At 41.9% G+C, this 24,113-nt stretch overlaps 2 protein-coding genes across 2 annotated transcripts in view; both read right to left on the bottom strand.

The window, feature by feature from the left end:
• The window catches only part of LOC115038043 (low density lipoprotein receptor adapter protein 1), a 31,311-nt gene extending 19,972 nt beyond the window's left edge, over nt 1-11,339 (bottom strand). The window contains exon 1 of the mRNA XM_029496861.1: nt 11,219-11,339. Coding sequence (XP_029352721.1) covers nt 11,219-11,303 — 85 coding nt within the window. The 5' untranslated portion in view covers nt 11,304-11,339. The remainder of the gene's footprint in view (nt 1-11,218) is intronic.
• Nucleotides 11,340-13,681: 2,342 nt separating this feature from the next.
• Nucleotides 13,682-24,000, bottom strand: LOC115038081 (E3 ubiquitin-protein ligase RNF19B). The gene is made up of 9 exons (XM_029496908.1): nt 23,848-24,000; nt 22,840-23,330; nt 19,565-19,770; nt 19,255-19,402; nt 17,828-17,990; nt 17,226-17,340; nt 14,605-14,736; nt 14,196-14,466; nt 13,682-14,036 (listed from the first exon to the last, which is right to left on the bottom strand). The coding sequence occupies exons 1-9, from the start codon at nt 23,998-24,000 to the stop codon at nt 13,757-13,759; spliced, it is 1,959 nt and encodes a 652-aa protein (XP_029352768.1). The 3' UTR covers nt 13,682-13,756.
• Nucleotides 24,001-24,113: the final 113 nt, after the last annotated feature.

Genomic DNA, 24,113 nt, shown 5'->3' with positions numbered 1-24,113 from the left:
GTTGAAGAATCAACTATTTCCCTCTGAGGTCTTTGAATGTATCAGCAGTGCTGGTGTGAAGCTTTCAACATAATCCTGTTTTTTTTTTTTCCAAAACCCATCATTAATTACTTTCACTTCAAACACCCTATCTGCTGTTAATCACAATTAAGACACGAGTTATCTAACATGCACATGGCTGTGTAATAGAGCTGCTGCAAAGTGGAAGCAGTTTAGGTTTAGAATGGGAAAAGGAGAAAAGAAATGACAGGGGATACATGTTGACAGTCTGACACACATGGCGACCTGCCACAGAAGGCACAAAGCAGGTCACATCCTCGAAATATGGTTAAAAAAAAAAAAAAAAAAAAAAAAAAAGCCCATCTTGGCTTCAAAATGGCAGCACAAAAACAAATGGGAGACATAACAATGGGTTACTGCATGAACTAAAGGCACAACTGCTCAATCAACACATTGTGACATTGTGTTATAAGGAGCCACTTTATAAATTAAATAAATGATGTAGAGGGGGAATGGGGGGGGAGGAAGAAAAAAAAAAAGACATGAGAACCAGCTGGGAAGGTCGAGGTGCCAAGCTGGTTCATTCATAAATCATCTGACAGAGAAAACACATGTCTGTGAATACTGCCACAAAAGTCTCATGCTGCTAAATCAGAAGACAAGAGTGGTAGAAGAACACTGCTCTTGTGTTTTTGTTATGGTGACCATTAAAAAAAGGTCACACAACGCTGAGCAACATCTAATGCATTGTTATTTCAAGGTCCTCATTCACTGACAGAAAGGAAAACACAATCACAACTTGATAAAGAACTTTCTCATAGTGTCCTGAATGCTAATTGCCATTGACTGCCGTTATAATACAAGACAGAGGCCTCCCATCAGGGCTTGTCCTCCATGGACTCTGTGATTCATTAATTAGAGGGGATCAAACTGACATCCTCATACACAGCGCAGCAGTAAAACAGCATTATCTTCTCTGCACTAAGAGGCATGCTTTGTACTCAAAAGTGTCCTGAGAACGAAATGGGATTAGTGCTGGGGTTACTTAGCAGGCAGGCGTGATTGCACGATTCAACTGAAAAAAAAAAAAAAAATCAACACAGACGTTCGGGGTTTTGTTCCTGAATGACTTCCTGTACTTCCTATTTATAGCTGCTGATCCCAAAGGGAAAATTTTACTAATATTTGCTCTGCAGACAGTCACCGTTAGGGAGCTGCTGGTGTGATGCTGCACAGAAGGATTAAGCTCGATATTGAAATTAAAATTCTATATTTTCAACAAGCCAAAGGGCAATAAATATTTTACCATTTCTAATTGATAAAATAACAATGTGCGATTTGAAAAGCTTCCTTTTTTCAGTTCTAGTAAGTATTTCAGTGTCTTAAAGCTCATAATTTTGACATCAGCCTATTTTCCGGCAGCAGATATGCAGAGTTAGTCACTCGCTGTTGAACAAAGTAGGGCACTTCAACAGAAGAGGCAGTGACCAAAACTGAGGTAAAAGGAGAGTACATTATGGAATTAGCTACCAATAGTAAACATGAGGTGCTTTTAATCATGATCATGAGACATTCCCCACATCCTCCACATTCATCTCACCTCATTAGTTGTCTCATTTTAACCAAACCCGAGGGCACTGACAACCTATTTTGCTTTGATCAGAAAGACTTGCGCAAAGCCAATTAAATGCTCATTCATTGCAGTTCTGTGCTACTAAAATCAAACACAACATGGCAACAATAGATATTGTTATTGAGAGTGCTGACGATCTCCTGACAGTTATGGCTCATCATGGACACAATAAACTGTCCATTGACAGAGACTTGGATCTTTTTTACTGAGTGACTGCAGCTACTGTTTGTCTATGCTTCACATGTCAGCTGCAGAGCTGTGTTAAATGAACACTTCTGCCATTTCCATATAGGTCAGAGGCAGCAAGGTCAATTGTTCCACCCAAATGACCTGAATGCATAATTCAGTTATTACTTGAACCTGATTAAAGCTGTGTCAATATGTAGAAGCAAAACTGGTTGTGATAAACACGGCAGCTGACAGCAACAAGGACAGCACCTACATGATGAGATACAGTAATGTTAACACAGCCATATTAACAACGGAGACAATTCCATAGGCGAAAGAAATCTCTTCTCATGGCTATTTATTCATGAAGTCTAACTGCTCAGCACCATGGAAGGATTGTTTTCATTAGCAATTCAAACAGGGTATGATTTTCTCTTTGCTGATATACATCTTTTTCCCCTGGAGTCTCCTGCCTCCTATTTCAGCAGCTATAAATAGCTCCTTCAAAAGAAATACATTCATGAAAGAATAGCTTTATATATTATAAATTTTCTTTTCTATTCAAGGATAAAGCCATGACTGGTGAAAGAGAGAGAAAAACAGGTTCCTTCCATTCCCCACCTCAAAAATATCACTTTGCCTGAGCAGTCATTAGCTTTATCCTCCATTATCACACCAGAGCAAAACAAGTCACCTTCAAGAGCTGCTGATCTCATTCGAAATGGTGTATCTTTGAGGCCGGTTAATAGACGAGGGCTTCCCTACAGGAATCCCCTCTAATGCACTTTTGACCCTTCCACTTGAGTGATGGATGCTAGTCTGACACAGCTGGATACAATTGCTCAGTATGATCAAGATATTAAAGAGGAAATAAACATGAGTGCTTGAGCTGCACCTCAGCAGTTTAGAAATATCTAATTTCAATTTTGGTCTTTTTTTTTTTTTTTTTAGAAAAAGCACAATTGCTCTTTTATTAAGCCTACTTATACCTTTTAGGTTCCCAGAGACTTGATACTGTATCACAATGGGCCCATCCCATCTTTGCTAGAAAGAGCAAGCCGTGGTTTAGTGCCTGACCTTTTATCTTGTACTTACAGCATCTTATTAGGAGGATGTAATGATAAAAAAGAAAATCTTCTCACCTTACAGAGGACGCAGTGGTTGTTCAGGCCTGTGCACTGCCTGACTCCCTAATCTCAAATAGTATACTGGCCTTAAAACTTCCAAAAGTAAGACAGCACATCAGTTCTGCTGCCTGAGAGGCCTTCCCCTGGCACTTAGCATTTTAGCAGCCCAGCAGGTATTTGCACTTTTCTTATGACCTTGTCTGACATACGCAGATAAGAATAATTTTACATTAAAATGGATGGAAATATTTTGAGGCAAAAAATGTTAACAAAAAGGTGGAATGACAACTGGAGAGCAGCAGGCACCATCTTTAGACTTCGACCCGACTGCGTTATTAGAACATAGTCCGTCATAAGAACTAATCTGATATTTAACTCCTCTGTTTTGAACATTAACAGATGACGCTGCCTTATGTGACATCCCCTCCACAGTACTTTGTTTAAACCATAATAGTACATCTGACACATTTTTTATTTATTTATTTTTTTACATCCAGCAACAAACTACGAAAGTTTTCTATTTTCACTTTGACAGCATAAGTCTATTTTTAGCAGTAATTTCCTTGGCTCAAATTGCAACATGATGAATCAGAAATAGTGAGGGGACTATGAATTTCAGTCAATCCCACCTCTCTCACTCACAAATGCACAAACAGCCCAACACTACAACAGCAGGAAACACGCTCAAAAAAGACTCACCGGAGTGAGTGAGACCATATCCCATTTCACAGACAGCTGTCATGGACATCAAAAAGAAGGAAAGCTCGGATGTTAGGACTTTGCTTTTCACACAAAACAGGAAGGTGGATTGTGTGGCGTGCGTGTGTATGTTTGCCTGTGTAGCTACAGTGGCAGGAACAAGCAACTCTCCCAAGATGGGGTCTGTCACTCTCCCTGTGTTGCATAACTTACCACACTTGAAGCCAAACCCTCCAGAGAAACTGCACAGAGCTGCAAAGTAAGGAAGTAGAAGACTAAAACTGGCTTGATTACATGTATATGTGTATATGGAAATGAAATCCCATGTGTGTTTAGTCTGTGTTACAATGTAGGAGTGATGGATGTACTCGGCCCCATTATTGTTTAGTCGGAAGCCAAGCATAAAAATAAAAAATAAAAAATGAAAAAAAAGTAAGCTTAAGCTTTTAAAGAAACATACCACCAATAACCATTTACATCTTACTCTATATATACACCTGCCATAACACGACCTCTCAAAGGTATGACAAAGAAAATCAATACAGAATATGATGTTGAGCGTTTTTTAATAACACGAGGCCGAGGCTTTAAATAATAAAAATAAAAATAAAAAGTAAAAAAAAATAAATAAATAAATAAAAATCAATATTTGTGGAGTGCAACAGTGAAGAAAATAAACCCACTGTTGAGATATTACAGGCACAAAACAGCTTAAGAAATAGTGGAACAAAATATCCCATTGCTGTCATGAAGAATTTGAAAGCTGAATCTGAGTTGCTGGAGTTTTCTGCCTAATATACAAAGTTTTCAATCTACGCTAATCTAAGCCAATTGTTACAGCTACAGAGAAAATGTAAGCTGCATATTCGCAATAAAATCAGATATTGGTTGTAAAAGACTCAAACCCCTGGGCACAAACCTTACACACGCACACGCGGACAGACACACACACACCTCTAATTGTTATGGCAAAGATAAAATTGTCACTGTTAAAAGTATCTTCAGCTAACCACAAGGAAAAATTAAAGTGAATCTCCTTGGCACGGTTGGGATTTTAAGACATTAATGCAGAAATGATAGTGTTGGAAAAAAGAACAGATGGGCTCCCACTAAGCTTTGATTAAACCCAAATCTATGACAAGAACAGAATGAGGCTTTATTCAATTTCAAAATACCCATAGCAACCGCAGCACGGCAGCGTAAAACAGCATGCGTGACAAGAAGAGCGCTTAGTGTGTTGAAGCACTTGAGGTTGAGCAGCGTTGTTTACAACACCTCAAACAAACCCGATTTAAAATATGTTTGTCGTGACAATATCCTTAATCCAATTAATAATCTGACTCTTTGTGTCTGAAGAAAAATGCTGCTTTGTTTCCATTTTTGGCCTCAGAAAAACAGGCAATACATTCACACAGACTATTTTCTTTAACACAAAATATAAACTTTACTGTGACAAATGTTCACTAAAAGACTGTTATGGGGAAATGAATACAAACTAAAATGAGGAAGAATTTACAGTCACGCTGGTGGGTTGGTGTCCACCATCATGTTAGCATGCTGATATTTGCCAGCTGGCACAACACACAAAGCTGAAATATTATTACAGTTCATCCTGGGAGGGAAATCAATGTGCAAACCAAATGTCATGGCAATCCAACAGCAGCATTGCAGAGAAAGTCAGGGGATAACAAGAGTGTGTACAATTCATCTTCTGGCAAACATGACTGACTGTAAATAGTTTCATAACAATCGGTCAAGAAATATACACACAATTCCAATCTAACATTGACTGAAGAAATCCAGAGGGTGCTCTTCTCTCACACAGTATGCCTATTACAGTTTCATTTGGGTGCACAAACCTGTAACACTGTTTGTCTTGCATGAGCAGCCTTCCCGCACAATGAGATCTGACCATGTGAGACAAAGACATGGCCAATGCAGCTCCAATGACGGCCAAAGGCATTTCAGTGAACAGAACAGACTGTATATGCCTGTTGGTATACACTGCCGGCGCTGCACCAGGTTTCATTAGCAACACACATTACTGCCCTGCGTATTACTTCCTGGATGTGAGTTAAAACTGTTGGTCATTTTAAATAGACAATTTGTAATGTCGACATCAATCACGAATCAAATTGAATCTGGAATTGCATAAAACTGCGACCCTGTGAATCGGATCTCACTCTACAATATCGTGGAACTCCCCAAGCCTTTCCTCCAGTCCTCCTGCAAAGGCTAAAATGGGTACAAATCGCATATCATAAGAGGAGCATTTCCAATTGAATACCGAATTAAAGTCAAATCTCAAGAGACACAAAATACTGGCACTGTGTGTGAGGAAGGCTGTGACTGAAAATGCAGAAAAGTTTTTCAGAAAGCTAGGTCAGAGGAAAATACAGCCTGTGGAGAGCTGTCACTGATGGAGCTGTGCTTTTGACAATAATCCAACTAATCAGAGTCTTGGGGTAGATTTGGTTCATGTAGTATCCATCTGACCGCAGCTGAAAGGGTCACACAAAATCTTCTCAGTTATCATCCGTACAGCTGCATTTGAATGTGAGAGTCACACAAATGTGAACTAATTCAAATAAACTATTTTCAAAAGCGATCTAGTGAGCGAATGTAGTTGAGGAAAATGTTTCTTTTGATACCTAAGACTTGTTAATGTTTCTTCTCTACTCTAAAGACTTCTACAGAAATCCAAACGGGCCAAATCCCAATCTTTCTCTTTAAGTCATCAATTGAAAGTACCCTGCAGGGTTGGTGTTCATATTTTAAAGCCAATAATCTGATGCCATACTTCACAACTTTTGCAGATGCTGCTTTGAAATAAGAAATCCATTAGACAGGTAAGTTTCTTCAAAGCATCTTCTAGGAAAACTCATTAGCTGCACTTTATCATCTAATCTATCCCCAGTGTGTGACTGGCGAGACAGATGAGGCTGTGAGGATGAATTATGTATAGGAGGGAAGTCTGCTGTGTAAATCAACACCTGATATGCTGAAGCTCGACTCCGAAAGCACGTTGGTTTAAGTGGACCTCTCACCGAGTTTGTGTAGTCTAATCTACACTCAGGAGAGTGCAAGATGCAATAATTGTTTCCTTCTTTAAGTGTCACTGCAAATGTTGGAAGCTGCTGTTGCATGAATTGTTCGATGTATGATTTAGACACTTCGTTTTTAAAAAGGTCACATCAATGTGATTTTAATATAGAAACAAAGATGTGTTTTCTTTGCAAAGATATAATTGAGTAATGATGTCCTCCGAAAAGAGAGAAGTTGCAACCAACTGGCTGATGCATCTGAATTTTATGTTCGGGTGATGACATAATTTGTTTAGAAATTCACATCTTACAACCAGGGGCCAATGAAAACAAAGCAATGAGCACGGTTAGACACAAATAAGACTAAGTGGGAAAAAAACTCCCCGTGTTACATCAGCAGATCGGATTTGGTACTCACTGTTAAAGCGGCACTGATGACATTCAAAATGTGCATCATAATACAAATCATAAGGCTTCATCACTCCCCAATTATCCTCTTATTTATCACATTCAAAGCAAGGGAATCCCCCTGTAATCTGCTGCACACACTAATCCACTAATGCCTCTCACATCATCATCCTGTGTTTTCTCACCAATCCCTCTACTCTCTTCTCTTCTCCTCCTCATCATCATCATCGTCATCCCTGTGAAGCATCCCTCCATTATTATTAGCCTTTACATTCCCAGCATTCCCTCTGCTCTCCCTCCTCTTCCTCACTGGTGGGTCCTTGGTACTCCGGCCTTAATGAGCCACTGAGAGATAATTGCTCCTCGAGGGGCAGAACTAACTGACACCACTGCCTTCTGCGTGTCATTCAGTCAAGCGCCGACAGCTTTAATAGAAGATCAGGCTGTTTTCACTCACAGAGTTCCCAGCTAGTCAAACCTAATGACTGTAGAGTCTACTAATTTCACACCAGGCTTCTCTGGCCGGCAGCGTACAGCCATGCAAACTGCACAGTTTTCTCCTCAAAAACAGGAAAACTTGAGAATATCGGGTGCCAGTGGAATCGTGAGTAATCTGCGTTCTCCATAAATGGGAAGCTACAAGGTCCCCATCGGCGACACTGGTTCAGTTTCAGCCTGCGTCGTTTGCTGCACATCATTCCCGACTCTCTCTCCATTTCCTGTCACTGTTCAAGCCGTCCTGCTGAATAAAGCTGGATCAATCCTATTCATGGACTGAATGAAGCTTGTTATTTTTAGTTCTTTTTTTTTTTTTATATTCACCACACAGATGTACAGAAGAATATACTAAACATATCAGTCACAGAAAGTACAAAGAAAATCCGACACCAAACATCCCACTGGGTAAAACTCGGTGAGTCCCAAAGCTGCACCATTTTAAATTGATGCAAACTGTACAGCACGGACGTCCTTGCTGCCAAGGGCAAGTGTGTGGGACTTCTGAGGTACAGAGAGTTGGATACTGCCTCCGTGTGATGTGATGCAAAGAGATGGCTTGTTCTGCAGGCACATGCTGCGTCCTCTTCCGTCCTGCCCGGGGCTTTGACCTCAGCAGATGACAACGGACAGCCACGGGAGGTGATGGGGAAATGCTGTGCGTGTCAGTTTTCTGCTGGCTAAAGAACTGAAGACCGACTGCAGTCAGCATCAAGAAAATGCCCATTTTACTTTGGAAAACAAATGCCTCTTAAAATGGCTGCTATTACTTTATTTAACTTCTTTATCTCAATTTATCATGCTGACTACACGATTCAAAACACTTATGTTGCATTTGAAAGAGTCAAGGTTTAGTGGCAATGAATTTCACAAAGAAATCTGAGGCCATCACAGACAAAGCTGTGTGCATCTACAGCAGATCTCTGGGGGAGGAGGGGGGGGAAATCAATAAATAAAAAAAAATCCCAGATTGTTCTTAAATCGTTTTCAGTCATTAAATACAAAAAAGGCTTTGTCTACTGCGTTTGGTTATTTAGACATGGGCGACCATTAAATAAATGTTTGCTACAGCTTTTATTCAGTTCACACAAGCTTCATGAAAAGAGCCGCATTGTTAGCCACCTGGTGTGCAAGAGAGAGCAGTGACACTGCAGGAAAGTGTAATCTCGCACAAGATGCTTCAGCAGTTCCATTCAGTGCTTACTTTACCCTTGATAAATATCAGATAGCGCATTTTGTTCCTTTTTCATAATGTCCAACAGTCCCCAAGCATAGAGTCACTCTTTAAAATGGGGCTCATTAAATATTTATTTGCTTGCATGGAATATGCAAGACATCTTGCTGGATACCCATAAATACACCTGAGCTGCTTCCCAGAACAAAAAAATAAATAAACAAATAAAAAATCAGGGCAAAGTTGCTGCATTAGACAAATCATTACTTAATTGCTTGTTATTCCCGCTCCACATAGCGAGAATAGCTGCATAGACAACTTTGGCTCATGTTTCCCTGCTTATTATTACCCCTTTGTCTTTGCTTGGGCATAAGATGTGATAATGTGGCAGTGGACTAATAGACAAACATTTTATCACTATGCATGTTACCCGACGCTGTTGTATCCTTTACATCCATCCATTCAGTTCAGACTTGATTTTCCATCATATCAGAGTCTTTCACAATCTCAATATCAAACGACATAGCAAGCATAGCAATACATACATATATAATGCTAATAATTGTCATAAACTAAAGCGGCTTTATATCCACTTTTTGAATGCAATCTTTTTTCCAGCCAACAGACCAAACACAAGTAATTCACTACTCTTATTCTAACTCTAATTACACCTAAGTTGTCAGAATGTGCCAAACAGATGCAATGTTGCCTTATTTGCATTCCAACAGCCGTCTTTGACACTTCACCGCATGCTGGCATGAGGATGCTGTCCTCTTTCCAAATTGCCTGCTAAGTAGCTTCTGGACATCGGCAGTAACCCTCTCTGTCTGTGCTGTCTGACTGCTGTGTGCACATTTTCCCAGCCTGATTCCTCTGGTGGCACTCAGACACAAACTGCTTCTGTCATCAGCCACTAAAATAAAGCTGGAATCAGCTCTGACTATATCATTCTGCCTTTTCCTCCTGACACGAACAACAATAAGGGAAGAAATAGCACAATGCAGAAGCTCTTGCTAACAATGTGACAGATAACATGCCGGCGGCTTGCTTGTCAGCTTTTGCCAGCACAAAGTCACCATGGAAATGGTGGAGAAATGGTAATGATGGCGGCGCTGGGAGAAATTGTAGCAATGCCCATCCATCAGCATTTGCGGATAAACCAACATCAAGAGTTTGAGAGCAGCATCCATCACAAACCACGGCTGTAAACCACTCAGGACAAGCTGTCACTTAGCATTGACATCTTGTGCTCAAATTGAGAAACTAAACGCATCAGAAAGAGTCATCAAAGCCCTAATCCAATGAGAAAACTTCAAAATCCCACAGACTTGCACTCAATACTCAATATTCAATCATTTATGTGGAACATCTCCTTGAGAGTGTGAACAAACCAAGCACATCTAACCCGGCTGTGAAATGAATCAGTCATGTTTAATGAAAGCTGGCAGGCCCCGCTGATTATTCGCTAAGCAGGGATTCGGGATGAGGCAAAAGCAGCATGCCGGCGTTTATGGCAGTCAGGAGGCGATGTAGCTGCAAGGAGGGAGTGTTCAAGACAGCACTTCACACATCAGTGCGACAATGGAGCTGCAGGCTGCAGAGCAACCCCCTCGCTCTCTGCCTGACACTGATGGTGTGACAAGGTTTGCTGCTCTGACCCCTTCGCTCAGCATCGGCATCCTCCTGGTCTTCACACTGTAATACTCCGGGGCAGCCTCGCATGTTCAGTACGAAATATCACAGGATGTTATCTCATTTGTTTTGAAGTTTACTCTAATAAAAGTATGGACTATCTTGCACTGCTTTTTAATGACTCCCGTCACAGTGGGAAATAACTCAGTAGTTCTGAACATCAAGAGACAAGCCTCGAGAAAAATAACTATACTAACTTCCCAGTTTCATCCCATTAGGTATTCAGTGCAGATACAAAACAAAATGATCCAGCTTAGGCTTATTTCTATGGTGAGATTTTAGCATGGTAGAAAACAGGGCTTCAATTCATACATATATATTTTCATTAGCAATAAATGCATATATGATTTCACTGATGAATCAATCGATTATTTATGATGTCCTGTTTGGTGCCACTAAAAAGTACATGTAGGTCAGAAAAAACTAAACCATAACAACCTTAGGTTCTATCTGGCCTTTTTGATCGATGAAGCGATTACTCGATTAATCGACCGAACTTTCAGACTTTCAGTTTTAATTGAAGCTGCGGGTTAATTGTTCAGTTGGACTTCAGCTGGTAGTCGGACGATTATTATGAGGAAGTAACATTGCGACTGAGAGTGCAGAACACAATGGGGGCAGCTTTGGACGCCACAGTGCATCAGCTGTTGGCAACAAGACAAACAAAACACCTCAGATCGGCGGCGGCCGGAGGCTCCACCGTCGTGCGGTGGATCGTGTCCTCACCTTCATCATCAGAAATATTCACAACCCCGGAACAAACGTCAACATCACTCACTTTCGTGCTTGGAAGTTCCCCATGTGTGTCGCGGAACTCCGGGGCTCTTGATGATCGCTCTGCCGGCAGATTTCAGGGCGTCCATCCCGAGGTGTGTCTGCTCTCCGGCAGGTGGACCGGCCCCCACCGCCCCCCGTCCCCCGTCCCCCCCCCCCTCCCTCCCCCCGAGCTACAGGAAGCAAAACACGGCAGGACCGAGCTCGACGGTGGATGCACCAAAACAAACAAACAAACAAACAAACCCAGGATAGAGAGAAAAGGCGGAGAGATCCGGCAGGTTGAAGTTAGCAGCCGCACACTGGCTCCGCTGACGGCGCTGGGAGCAGCTGAGCGGGGGAGGGGGCACCCACATGCACCCACATGCACCCACTGCACCGCTCCCAAACTTAAGGGCGTGTCCTGCTAACCTTGCCGGGCTGTGGAGCTTCCTCCAAAGTGCTCCAGCCGGACGGAGCAGCGTCAGAGGACTGACTGATGAGCTTTTTCCTCCGCTTCATCAGCCTGTGGTGGATCCATTACTGCTATCATCCCTGAAACCTCCTTCAAATTTCTTTCCTGCTTTCCCCAAAAACAGCACGTTATTGTTTAATATTGTTATTATTATTATCATTGCTGTTGTTAAGGTTCCAAACTAATACATAAATGTTTGATTCTTTGCATGATGGCGCCCTCTATCGATAATAACTGGCTATTGCAATCACATTGCGACCCCAGCTGCCCCTGCTGCAGAAAGTCAATTTTGAGCATATCGTAAGATTCCTCTGAATGAGCAATTAGTTGTTGTTTTTTTATATTCTGATCAGATAAATCAATTATGGATTGTCTGGCAGAAGTTAGTGTTCCTCAGCCTGTGGTCAGGATATCTGCGTGGGCTGGTGTGAGAGATCTGAAAAACCAGAAAACACACACAGCAACATGGCAAACTCTGTCCTTTCTTCTTTTCTCATGAAATTATGGATTATTTTATCCCTCCAAGAGCAAAATATTAAATGGCAGAAGGAAGATGGAAGTCTTTCAGCTGACCAGCTGAGCACCAGTTCAGCTTTGACTGTGACTGAGCACATGTATGATTTCAGTAAAGTGGCAACTGTCCGACACCAACACACACAAAACATGCACTGTATTTTTGTCTGTCATGGTGAAATCTTTATTTAATTTCTCTCCACAACCCAGCACAGGTCATCATGTTATGTATTGAGTCCATCTCTCGCAAGTATTTCACACTCAGGAAGCAAAGCAGTGCATGTAAAGTCATGTATTTCTCATAAATCATCTAGAAGGGGTTATTAAAGTTTAGCCTGAGGTGGCATGCTGCTGCTGTTGTCGTTTTGGTGCTCTGTGATCAATTGAGAGGGTCTTGAGATTATATTATGTTCTCAGCAATGCAGCTACACTGACTTGCTGTGCATGTGGGCACAAGTGTGTGACTGTGTGTATGTGTGAACATGGAAGTCTTGTATCTGCATATATGGGTTATTCTGGATACGGTATAATCATGCAGCTATTTTTAAAGTTGAGACTCTTCGGAGTGCGGTGTTGCAAGAAAGTATCTGCATTAGAATGAGCAATTTTACAAACTAAAGCAATGTCTCCCTCGCTGGTTGAGGAGGAAAAAACCTCTCCGGGGGCCTGCAATACAACATTGCAAAAGTGACACTGTCCCTTCTTTGCATCCAGGGAAGACTGTGGATCTATGATTAATAGTCATAATTCATGGTATTTATAATCCCTTCTTTTAATTCAAACCATCTTTGCCACAATGTCACAGAGTGTCTTCAAATCCAGTCGAGAACAACAGTTAACAGGAGTCGTGCTGGACTTCAATCTGAAGAAATAAAACGAATTTAACAGTGCAGCATGCATTATCTGTTTGACTTTGCCTGATTTGGTTGTGAAATCTATCATCTTAAGATTATGGAGATTTTCTTTCTGGCTAGAAACATAATTTGTCATGTCTTGTCTCAGCTGTAACAACTCATGCTTGCGAGGGTTTCTTTATTTCTTTAGGAGGGGGGGTTGAGGTCACCGAAGGACGTATAAGAGTACAGCCAGACGAAGAGAGGGCATCGATGAAACTGATTTATAATAGAGGGCGAATAAAGTAGTCTCTATCCAGGATGGATCACAGAGGAAAAAAAAATAGACTGAACTATTTGGCTAACATGCTCCCAGCCCCTTCTGTTTTAGCTTCACAGATAGGTGCTATCCTATCTGCTTTACAGCTCATACCCCTTGAGTTTTTATGTCATAGTCTCATGCTATTTGGCTCACCCATACCCCCACCCACCCACCCACCCACCCAGTCACCCAGTCACCCACACACACACACACACACTTGCATCTTTTTCCTTGCTCTCTCTAAACCGGCGTCTTCCTTAGAGGCTGGAGCTAGAAGGCATCTGGTGGGAAGGCCCGTCTTGGAAGCAGGAGGTGGCCTTGGCCAACGATTTGCGTTAACATGTCAGATCATGGACTTTGTTTATTTCCATAAAACCTGACGAAATCTTCAACCAAGTACAAAGCCTGCATTGGAGAACCTCATACATCATCTATTTCAAAGACTGGCGTCCCTTCATCTCCTCCTACTGCGTCTGCTCCTGGTTCCTCTCTTCCCTCCTGCTCCTCTTCTTTTCCTTCTCCCCCTTCTCGCCTTCCTTCCACTTGTGAGGCACACATGTAGTCTTGGGACTGGGACTGCGTCTGTCCCAGGGACTCAGCTGACAAGCTTCGGCTAGACAGGATGCTACTTAGGCTGGACTGGCGGGCGCCTCTGGGATGGGTTTCAATTTCCACACGAACCTCAATATTCGTTCCCTCCCTGCAGTGACAGCAGACGTAGACATAGAAGTATCAATTTAATGCTTAAAAGATTCAGTTATAATTAAAGTGAGTTAAAAACTGAAAATCATCGTATGAGGAAGACAAGTTGGTTAAATATAGATTTTGCATAGAGAGGAAATCCAGAATCAACATTTACCTTAGAGGAGGCGATTGTGTGTCATCAGGCTTGCTGTCAGGCACAATAACCACTTCACAGTCAGATGGGCTGTCCTGCTGCGTATATTCGTGGCGTTTTGTGGTTTCATCCAATCCCAAAGAGCTATCTATATCTGGGGGTGTGGTGCTCGTACTTGGGAGGACGCCCACTTCCTGTACACTGACTCTAACTTCCTGGACACTGGTGTCACTGAGCGTTGGGTTGTTCTGACCCGTCCAGTGGTCACTGACTACATGAGAGAATAGAAGATCTATAAGAGAAGTTGAAACTTTATCAGATTAGGCTGTGCTTTGGAGAAAAAAAAAAAAAAAAATCAGAAGTCAGCACTGATGCAAATCATTTGACTCTACAATATCCTTAACCTAACCCTTATAGTTGCTAGACTCACAGCTGGCTAAGTCCTCCAGTTGGATTTTATGTGTTTCAGGGGGCTCACTCTGCGGTCGACACCAACCGTTCCTACAGAGGGACATGGGGACGACCCCGTAGACATAAGTCAGCATTAGCGGTACACCCACACCTGCAGGAAAACAGAAAAGTATGAGAAACCAAATGCATTATTTATATTAGAACCATTTGTCTAGAGTTTTTGTCAGGCTATAAAAGGACCACTGTTGTGATTTAACATTAAATTTTGGGGCATCGTCTGCGAGAGGAACCTTTTTTTTTTTTTTTTATTTGGTTTGGTTGAGGCCAAATGAGCCTGACTTTCATTTCTTCTCAGTTTGGGTCCACCTCAGAAAACATGGGAGCCTGTTATTCATATAATACACCAAAACCCTTCAATGATAAATCTCCTTGTCATTCAAAATCCATTCCCCAAGTAAGTAACAGAGCTTTCAGTTGAAATTGTAGTCTTTACGTTCAAGCTGTGCAATGCTACTTCAATCATTTTCTCGGAATAGTAATTACCCTCATGCATACATTTTCATCTCTGTGAATTTGAGGTTTTATGGGATTTTTAACTGGCAGAGTGCACCTTTCAACATTTTCATCATGTTGTCATCACAATAACCCAAAATGAGCAGCAGAGAAGTCTCTCTTGCTTTACGGTAGAATGGACTGAAATTTCCAGGACAATGTATATTTATGAATTATAGCCTCCTTATTTATGCAATATGATTGTTTCAAATTAAAAAGGGTTCTGCTGCTTATACTCCAAGAAACTACGTCTTCTTCATGTTCCAAAAGTATGTCAAGCCGAGTACCCATTTCCTTGTAAACTTTTAAATCTATTGTAATAAAATTTTGTCACTAACATTTTCATCTTTTTTATGTATTTGTATTAAAAACATTGGAATCGGTTTTCTGTCAAATAATTTTATCTTCTTCAGTTTTGTTGAACCTTGGTTCATCACGACCTCTATGTTTTTCTGTGTGGTGTTCCTGCCTTGGTGAAGCCGCCAGTGAAAATTAATAATGATGTGATTCATCTTTGTCTTGTTTGGCCTGTTTTCATTTTCTGACAGCATAGGTTGTGAATGCATGGCAGATCGGCAGCTGACCCTCAAAGCTCGCTTGTTGAAGCTTCCTTAAATTAAGTTCTTTACACAGTTTGTGCATTGGCAGGGTACAATTATCCAATGTAATGCAATAATTCACTAAGTGATGTGTTCATGGTAACGGCACACATGGGATAATACAGGTATTTATTTCTGTTGGGTAAATATAAGAACAATACAGAGACAGCTACCCTGTGTAGCAAAGTCAACTAGCATTTTTGAACTTTGCGTTTTTCTCACTCTCCTTCATAACCGTCACAGAGGTACTTTAAACAAACCTCAGGGCTTGATGAGCAGCAGGCTGCCTATGTTGCGCGATTATGCAACCTGTGATTGAGTTAGGAATTTGGGAGCACAAAGCACAGTGCCAGCCAAACAAAGGGACATCATTAACACAGCGGGAAACACTGGGACGCCATTGACTCAGCAACAGGGTGAAACCAGGGCAAGAGGATGAGTCTGCCAACCAAACTGTTTTCACTGAGAGAGAGAGAGAGAGAGAGAGGGAGTGTCTGTATGCATGCTTGTGTGAAACTGAGTGAACCAAGACAGGGAGCTGTAACTGAAATATCAGAGATAGAGGAGATACAAGGAAAACATACGGCTGAGAGAAAGGGAAGCTGGAGAGAAAAATGAAACTGAGGGGGTGTGGAGACAGCAGTGAGGGATGCACCGGGGTGGAAGACGATGACGAGCGCAGCGTAATGTTTGTTAGCGTGTGTGTGCCAGGGGAGGGCTCTTCGGCGTGCGGTACAATGATGGTTGTGACGCTGCAGAGGGAAGCTGAGAAACTGATACAGCTTTGAGGATTTTTCTCACAGCCACAAATGTTACCTATAGTAGGAAGGAGAATGAGTCATCAAAACGCTACTTTGCACCGTTTAAACGTGGTAATCAAATCAAGCGGCATGTTTGCATACAGACACCTAGTTTGTGAGGATTCGTGCGGCTGTAGCAACAGCTGAGGAGCTGAGCACTAATAGCTTGTGACAAATCAGGGTGGGTCATATCTTCAGATGTGTGTAACTCGATTCACTTAAGGAGCAGTCTAACATGTTGGGAGATCTGATTGTCTATGAGCCATTCTTCGCACAAAGCCACGTTAGCTGACTATAGTGATGAGCAGATGTGAGAGGGGAGTGAGTGAAAAACGGTGGAAAAGCACATTTCACAAAATAAGAAACTGATGCTTTCTCACTATTCTTATTCCCATAGTCTTTACTCGTTGTCATGGAAGGGAGTACTCCAGACTTTCATCTTCGGTTTTAATTAGCTTTTGTTTGGGGATAATATGAAAAAAATACAGTTTAATAAAAAAAAAAAAAAAACCCAAACATTTAAATATTCACATATAAGGTTTCTTGGGTGTCAAGCATAAGAGACTATATTATTATGTTACTGTTAGTAATTTCTAATTTTTTTTGTGCACAATAATGCCATTTTACAGTTAGATTACTTCTCTCTCTGTGCAGGCCTGAAGGTAGCCATGTTGTCCGTTTCTCCTTACCCACAGTAACAGCTGCTATAACCGGCGACACAAAGACTGACATCATCACTCCACTTGCCACAGTCAAGTAGTGCTTGCTTCCTGAGATACTGTTTTTCTTGCAGCGGCCATGAACCTGGGAAGTATTAAATGAAATATTAATAATACACTGGAAAATGAATTTGTTCCCCGTTGTTGTTCTCTTTCTCTGTAACCAATTAGACCTTGTTCACTTATTCATAGCTACTGATGAAGGCATCCCGGCATGCGCGGGAGGAAAACCTGGCCCACGCGGTGTGTTTACACAAAGGCAGGCAGATACTTTCACACCTAATGACAGTTCAGTTGCAATTTACTTGCCATTAGGTGTTTACAATCTACCTGACCTGCAGGTTGTGAATGATGACCTTTTCAGAAGCGATTTCGCATCTGTTGATTACATGCAAATGAACAGGTTTTGAGTTAGGCAAACATGTACACATCGTTCAAAAGCTGAAATCCTTTGAACAGATTTGTTTACTAAGACAGCCATGTGAAGATCTGGCATAATTTAGATGTACTTTAATGTAAAACTACAGTATGTGGATCTGTTGAAATCAGTGAGTTCACTGTATGTTTCATACCTTTCGGCCCATGTAGATTGGTATGCCCACAATGATGACAGGAATGGCGATGCCCGCTATAAGGGAGATGACCACCGGTGCTCCGAGCAACATGCCCACCTGCCACAGTACCTTGCGGGTTTGCGACCATGGCTTCTTCCCCCAGAATGTGCATCCTGAGGGACTGAGACATGATGGGGAAGACATCCAAAGCGTTAAGAGATACTATCATGCAGGCCTGAACTACTAATGAATGGATTGCCATTTTTTCAAGGGGATGAATTCTAACGACTTGATCCCTCGACCTTTCCTTGAGCACCACTGCGAGGTTGACAGTGGAATATGTTCACAACTACTGGATGGATTCAAGAGACATTTACAAGAGATCTCCAAGCTCCCTTGACGAGAAAATTTCATGACTTTGGTGTTGCTGTTCAATATTCACCCAACACCATTAACACCACTAGATCTGTATTTTATTCGCCAAGTAAGGAAGTGGTTCATGACACAAATTTCCCAAAGGTTTCTCATCTCATTTCATTTCGTCCCTCTCTTCTCTTACAACATATTTTGTCACCTTACCTGACTTTATGGAATAATGAATGTCGCTTTTAGTGCTACTTAAATCGAGCGTCAGGCTTTGATGTTGGGGTGTAATTTTACCTGTCAACACTGACTAATGCTGTTTGGTCTAATCAAGCAGCAACTAGCTTGTAGAAACTGCCGTGACAATGTAAGGAGCACAAATAGCACCGCAGGGCATTGCTGTCTCTCAAATCGCTCATCTGTGCACCTAATGTCACTTTGGGATTCTAAAACTCCAGAGTTTAGAAATCCAAATAGGGGAATTACAGAGAGATATTATGGTTGTGGTATGGTATGGTAAAAGAGAGAGGGGGGGGGGTATCAGGGGATGAAGTGACAAAACCCAGAAAGATTTACCTGATCAGCTTCTAGCTAGTCTTGTATCTTAAATTACATATTCTGCTGCTTTGGGAATATGGTGGCAGACAGAGCTGATGCATACAGTCCAGAGGTGGAAAAGTCAATGGAAGCTCAGACATACAGTTTAAAGTGGTGCAGCCACTTAACAATGACATCCAGTATGTGATTTGCTGACTTGGCCACTTTTTATTTCCAGTTGGGAATTACTTGCACACCTTCAGGTGCAATTGTGGTGTGAACCCATGCATCTTATTTTTAGTGAACATAGTTTTTGAATTTTAGTCCTTTGGGATGTCTGATGGCTTGAGATATCTTTCAAATGATAAAGTTTTTTTTTATTTATTCATTTATTTTTTTTTTTACCTCATGCTTTTTTTGAGAGTATGATCACACACTGCTGCCTCTCTTTAATCACTTGGTCTAACTTAAATGATTTAATAATTGCCAAATTTTGTTGTCAAACTTTTTCACGTTTGTTGAGGAGCTGTGTGAGAGCAGGACACCTGAGGTAGTGCACGTCGGTGATCTCCTGCATACACAGCCAGCAGAACTGACAGGCACACACTGTGCAGTTCATCCGGTTACAGCTGCCATCATTGGTCTTCATGATGTAGGCACCACAGCGAGGGCACGCTTTGATCTCCTCCGCATCTACCAGAGATTCAACACAGGACAACTGGCTCACCACAAATTCTGCAATATTGATTTATGTACATGGAGAGCCTCAGAGTGCTGCTGGGTGGGTTTCATTGCCACTGTTCCCATTGCAAAATAATACCGGAGACAAAGGGAAACGTGCGCTTTGTCACTCACCTCCTCCAGGTTCTTCATTGAAGACGTACAGCGTGGAGGCATCGTTGCCGCCTGAGGTGTGACGGGCTCGTTGGCGCCGAGCTTGGTCACACGTCTGGTTGGGGTGCCACAGCTGCCGACAGTGGTAGCAGAACTCTGTGTCACATCCCTCACGACCACAGCTCAGCTTGGGACACTCCGCACATCCGTAAGCTATCACAGCATAGCTAAAAGAGGGGGGAGAGTAAATGATAGGTACAATAACTGATTGTATGGGCGGGGGGACATTTCTTGTTTTTCCACCCTGTTATCATGCTCAACATGGTAGATGTTCAGCATTCAGTTTCATTTGAATGTCATTGATTTGTTTTTTCTGACTACAAAAAAAAAATATATATTATTATTTTTTTTTTTTATCTGTTCTTCTCTTTGCATTGTCTTCCTGTTCAGCCTGTTGATGTAGAATGCATTTTTCATCATTGTCTTCAAACAGCGATGCAACTATCAGAGGGACTTGTTTCTAGAGTACAACACCTGGACCAGAAATAATTCCACTCTCAGATCTTGAGCACTCATTAGGATGACAAAAAGGAGGTTGGTGCTTGTTTCACTCCTCAGAGAAGAGATAAGCATGCATTTCAATATTCATAAAACCGTGTGAGGAACAATCAAACTCGAGCTAAAGCAACTATGAATGAGTCACTGAACTCTAAGATCCAAGCAAATATTGCTCTGCTGCGAATTATTTCAAAAGCTCCTCCACAGGTTTTTCCTTTGGCAATTCCAGCCTCGTGCGGCTTTCAGGTTTATGTGAAAGGCAGCATGAAGACCGCACACACACAAACACTCACTCACACACACATACAGTATATATGCAATGATAATTAGACTGCTGACTGGATTCCACTGAAGTGTCAACCTCGATTTGAACTCTGCTTGATTCTCAAGTCAAGTACTTGCTCATGCATAGAAACATTTCCAGGTACCAGTGAATATTTTTATCAAAGAAACTCGCAATAATTGGCATTGCACAAAGATGCTTAAGGACATTTTGACAGCACAACACTAGAAATGCCACAGACTGCTGACTGCTAATCTCACTTGACAGGCAGTGCTGCACATTTATTTCTTGCTATCTATATCTTATGGATAGATCAAAGTTTTAGCAAATCCTTTTACAAAGTATTGTGCATGCTTATATATGGATATATCATTAATTTAAATCCGCAGAATTAAATCTATTCCTGTTCCAGACTCCCTCAATTTGTGAATCATTGTATAAACTGTCTATGGCCGGACAGACAATGTCTCCTACTTCACTAAGAAGTCCATTCTTAAAGTATAAACTTGCGTATTTAGCTTGCAGGCCAGATTTTAATTGAGCACAACTTTCAGCTTTCCACTAACTTTTTTATGTTCGGCAGGTGAACATGACAAGAGCCTTTCCTCTAATTCCAAACTCTGCACATCCATCATTCTGCATCATTCTGCAAACCAGTAACGTAAAGGTAAGCCTTTATTTAAATGAGGGGGGCATTAAAGGGGTCCTGTGGCATTTTAACTACGTCTTACTGTAGATTAGGAGCAAATGTTCTCAAAGTCAAATGGCTGCTTTATTTATATACATCTATTTATATCAAGCAAAGAGATGCACAGGCATTCCTGCCAGTGGCTTCAGGCTTTTCCACTGATTGACATTTGTTGGTGATAAAGCCAAAAAAAAAAAATGCAACAACAGTGTGACAACAAAAAACAGGAAGAGGGAGAGATGTCTGAGACCAACTCTGAAAATATCTCTAAAAATCAGCCGCCTTACCAGGAGGAAAATTATTTAAACTTGTTTGCCGGTCATCAATAATAGCTGCATTGCACTGAGATGGGAAACTGTGACGTAAATACACTTTTTATGTCAAAATGAGAAAATTCATAGGGCTTGACAGATGTCCAGATCAAAATTAATGTTAGTTCGGTTATGGAGCCAACATCATTTTGTTAGGGGCTGCCGTTATGTGACACTGGATTAGAAATATGTTCCCATAGATTCACATGCATGGACACACAGAGTGCAAGATGTTTTTCCACACTCTCTCAAGATAATCTCCTGCTAAGCTTCTGTCACTAAGACTTCCAGGAATGCCTGTATGTTTGAAACATGGGAAAACACCATAACTCTAAAAGAGGACTTTTCATAATGGGTCAGCACCTCCTACTGTAAGCTCGGCAGTTAGTGTTCATTTCCAATTTTAAAAACCACTGTAAGATCCATTTCACTTAAAAATACAAGCTTTGCTTTTTTTTTTTTTTTAAATATACTTTTCAAACCCAAACTCTTGGTTCTCTTTCTTATATTTAATTCACCACAGCATCAGACTTATTGGCGTATTGATTTCTGCTCCACTCATTCATCATGACTGGACTGTGAGCACTGACATTTGTGGAGACAGACAGTCTACCACTAAGTCCTTAACAATGGTGTATACGTGCTCTTGACCACAAATACCCACTGAACACACACATACATACACACAAACACACACAGATCATGATTTCCCATCAGCAGCCCTATCCTGTTACCTATCCATGAACATGAAGGTGAGCAGCGGACCTGTGTGCATGTTGTAAACAACAGCAGAAAGGAAGTGAAGTAACTCAAAATATGTCGTGTGGCTGCCTTAAATCGTGGTCTCCTGTTTTGAAACTGACTGATTTCTGCCTCTGTGATTTATGATGATATCGTAGATCAATTTGGCAATGAAATCACAGTGTTGCTAAAAATCTCAATGCAAGATGAGGTAATCCACCTTTCGGCCAAATGTCCTTAGGGAGTAGGAACACAGCACAGTGGGCAAAGAAATGCCAGACCCATAACAGGTGATTGTTTTTGAAGTGTTATTATCATAAAACCAATGAAGTTGTTTTTTTTTTTTACTCTTTATGTTACATGAAATTTGTGTTACCAGATGGAGTCCATTTAGACTCAGTAGGTTCAGAGAGATTTTGAAAAGGTGTAATTACAAAGAGAAAGAAGTTTGCCTTATCATCTAGACCATCCTTTCATTCTTGTGTGTTTGTGTGTTGTGTGCATCAAAATTTTCAAAATTTAACAGCTTGAATGCAAATTGAAATTGAATTGAATGCAGACTTGCACTGAATAGCTTGTGACTGAGAATTCAATATTTCTTATTTGTTATGTCCCATGTACTTCATCATTTAATGATCTTTCTGCACCGTCAGTTCATTACGAACTTGTTCTTTAAACTTTTGGTTTGCAGGGCAGTGATACACTGTAAGCTCACCTGCAGTCAGGTGCCGGGCACCAGCGTGTATCTGGATCGGCAGCTAGAAAGCGTCTCAACTGGTACTCCTCGAATCGCTCCAGCAGTGCACTGTCATCAAGGATGGCGCGGACGTCCAGCGGAGCCAGCGTCTCGGGGCACTGAGGGCAGGCGATGCCCACCCGGCTCTCTGATATCTCAATGCGTAGGTACTGGCGAAGGCAGTCAGAGCATGCCCGGTGGGAGCAGGAGGTGAGTCGTGGGAAGTGGCAACGCGGTTGACTGAGCAGGCACAGCGGGCACTCCTCCAGGTGTTCGTCCAATAGCTGGTCCTGGCTGGAGGAGGAGAGGGACAGGACACCAGTGGAGCCACTGCTGACCCCGCCCACACATTCAGCTGTGGCGGCACCATCCTCGCCCACCTCAGCCCCTGCCGGTGGACCGCCTCCTTCTCCTCTTTCTGCTCCAGAAACCCGGGATTCTCCAGCCTCTTCTGCTGTGAGGCTGAGGCCCTGTAAACAATTACACAGCTGCTGATTAACCAAATACATTCAAGTCCATCCAACACGGGGTGAGAGACAGCAGACTTGTAAGAATTAACTGCTGGTGTTCTCTAATCGTGTTTTACATTGGAGTTAAAGTTAATAAATAAAGCATTCTCAGCTTCTTACTGAAAATTTGTTGAGGTGGATTTACTGTAGGTGGCTACTTATTCGCTTTGGTCACTTGGTTTCTTGGCAACATAATTTCTACAAATTACAAGTTAATCAAATAAACTCTAATGGATACTGACAATGGCAGTGAGGGAGAGAGAGGCAGCAGAAGGTAATACACGCAGTTAATGATTTGCAGCCTCCTTGCAGCTTTTCCTGTCTTACACAGTGCTTTGAGATTCAGACATTTCACAGCACCAAAACATCCCAAATTCATACAAATCACCTCTGAAAATGAACAACAGTGACTAAAGGTAAAAAAAGAAGACTTTACTTCACACACTTTGACTGCCGGTGTTGGGAGACACATCCTCACCTGCTCTGGATGCTCGCTGGGGGTCAGGGTGATGGCCACCTCCTCTTTGGGCCAGGCTTCCAAGGGTCTTTCGGGCTTCGGCTCCGATTTGGGTTTTCTGCTGAAGAAGTTCAGGAAGCTCAGCGGCCCCGTCTGCTGCTTGGGCCTCTTCATATTTTGGGACTAGAGCAGGAGCAGCAGCAGAGGAGGGCAGGCCAACGACCATGAGCAGGATGCAACTGTGTGTGTGTGTGTATGTGAGTGAGCGAGAGAGACAGAGAGAGACC

The sequence above is a fragment of the Echeneis naucrates genome, chromosome 24 (genome assembly GCF_900963305.1).
Source record: "Echeneis naucrates chromosome 24, fEcheNa1.1, whole genome shotgun sequence".
In the NCBI taxonomy this organism is placed as follows: Eukaryota; Metazoa; Chordata; class Actinopteri; order Carangiformes; family Echeneidae; genus Echeneis; species Echeneis naucrates.
Note: the sequence above shows the minus strand (reverse complement) of the source record. Positions and strands in the feature narration are given on the sequence as shown.

Excerpts from the sequence above, each read along its gene's own strand:
- LOC115038081 (XM_029496908.1), bottom strand. The coding sequence starts at position 24,000 with ATGAAGAGGCCCAAGCAGCAGACGGGGCCGCTGAGCTTCCTGAACTTC. Across the intron at positions 17,341-17,827 it reads CAATCTACATGGGCCGAAAG|GTTCATGGCCGCTGCAAGAA; the intron begins GTATGAAACATA and ends AATACTTCCCAG. Across the intron at positions 14,467-14,604 it reads ACTGGAGGACTTAGCCAGCT|ATCTTCTATTCTCTCATGTA; the intron begins GTGAGTCTAGCA and ends CTTCTCTTATAG.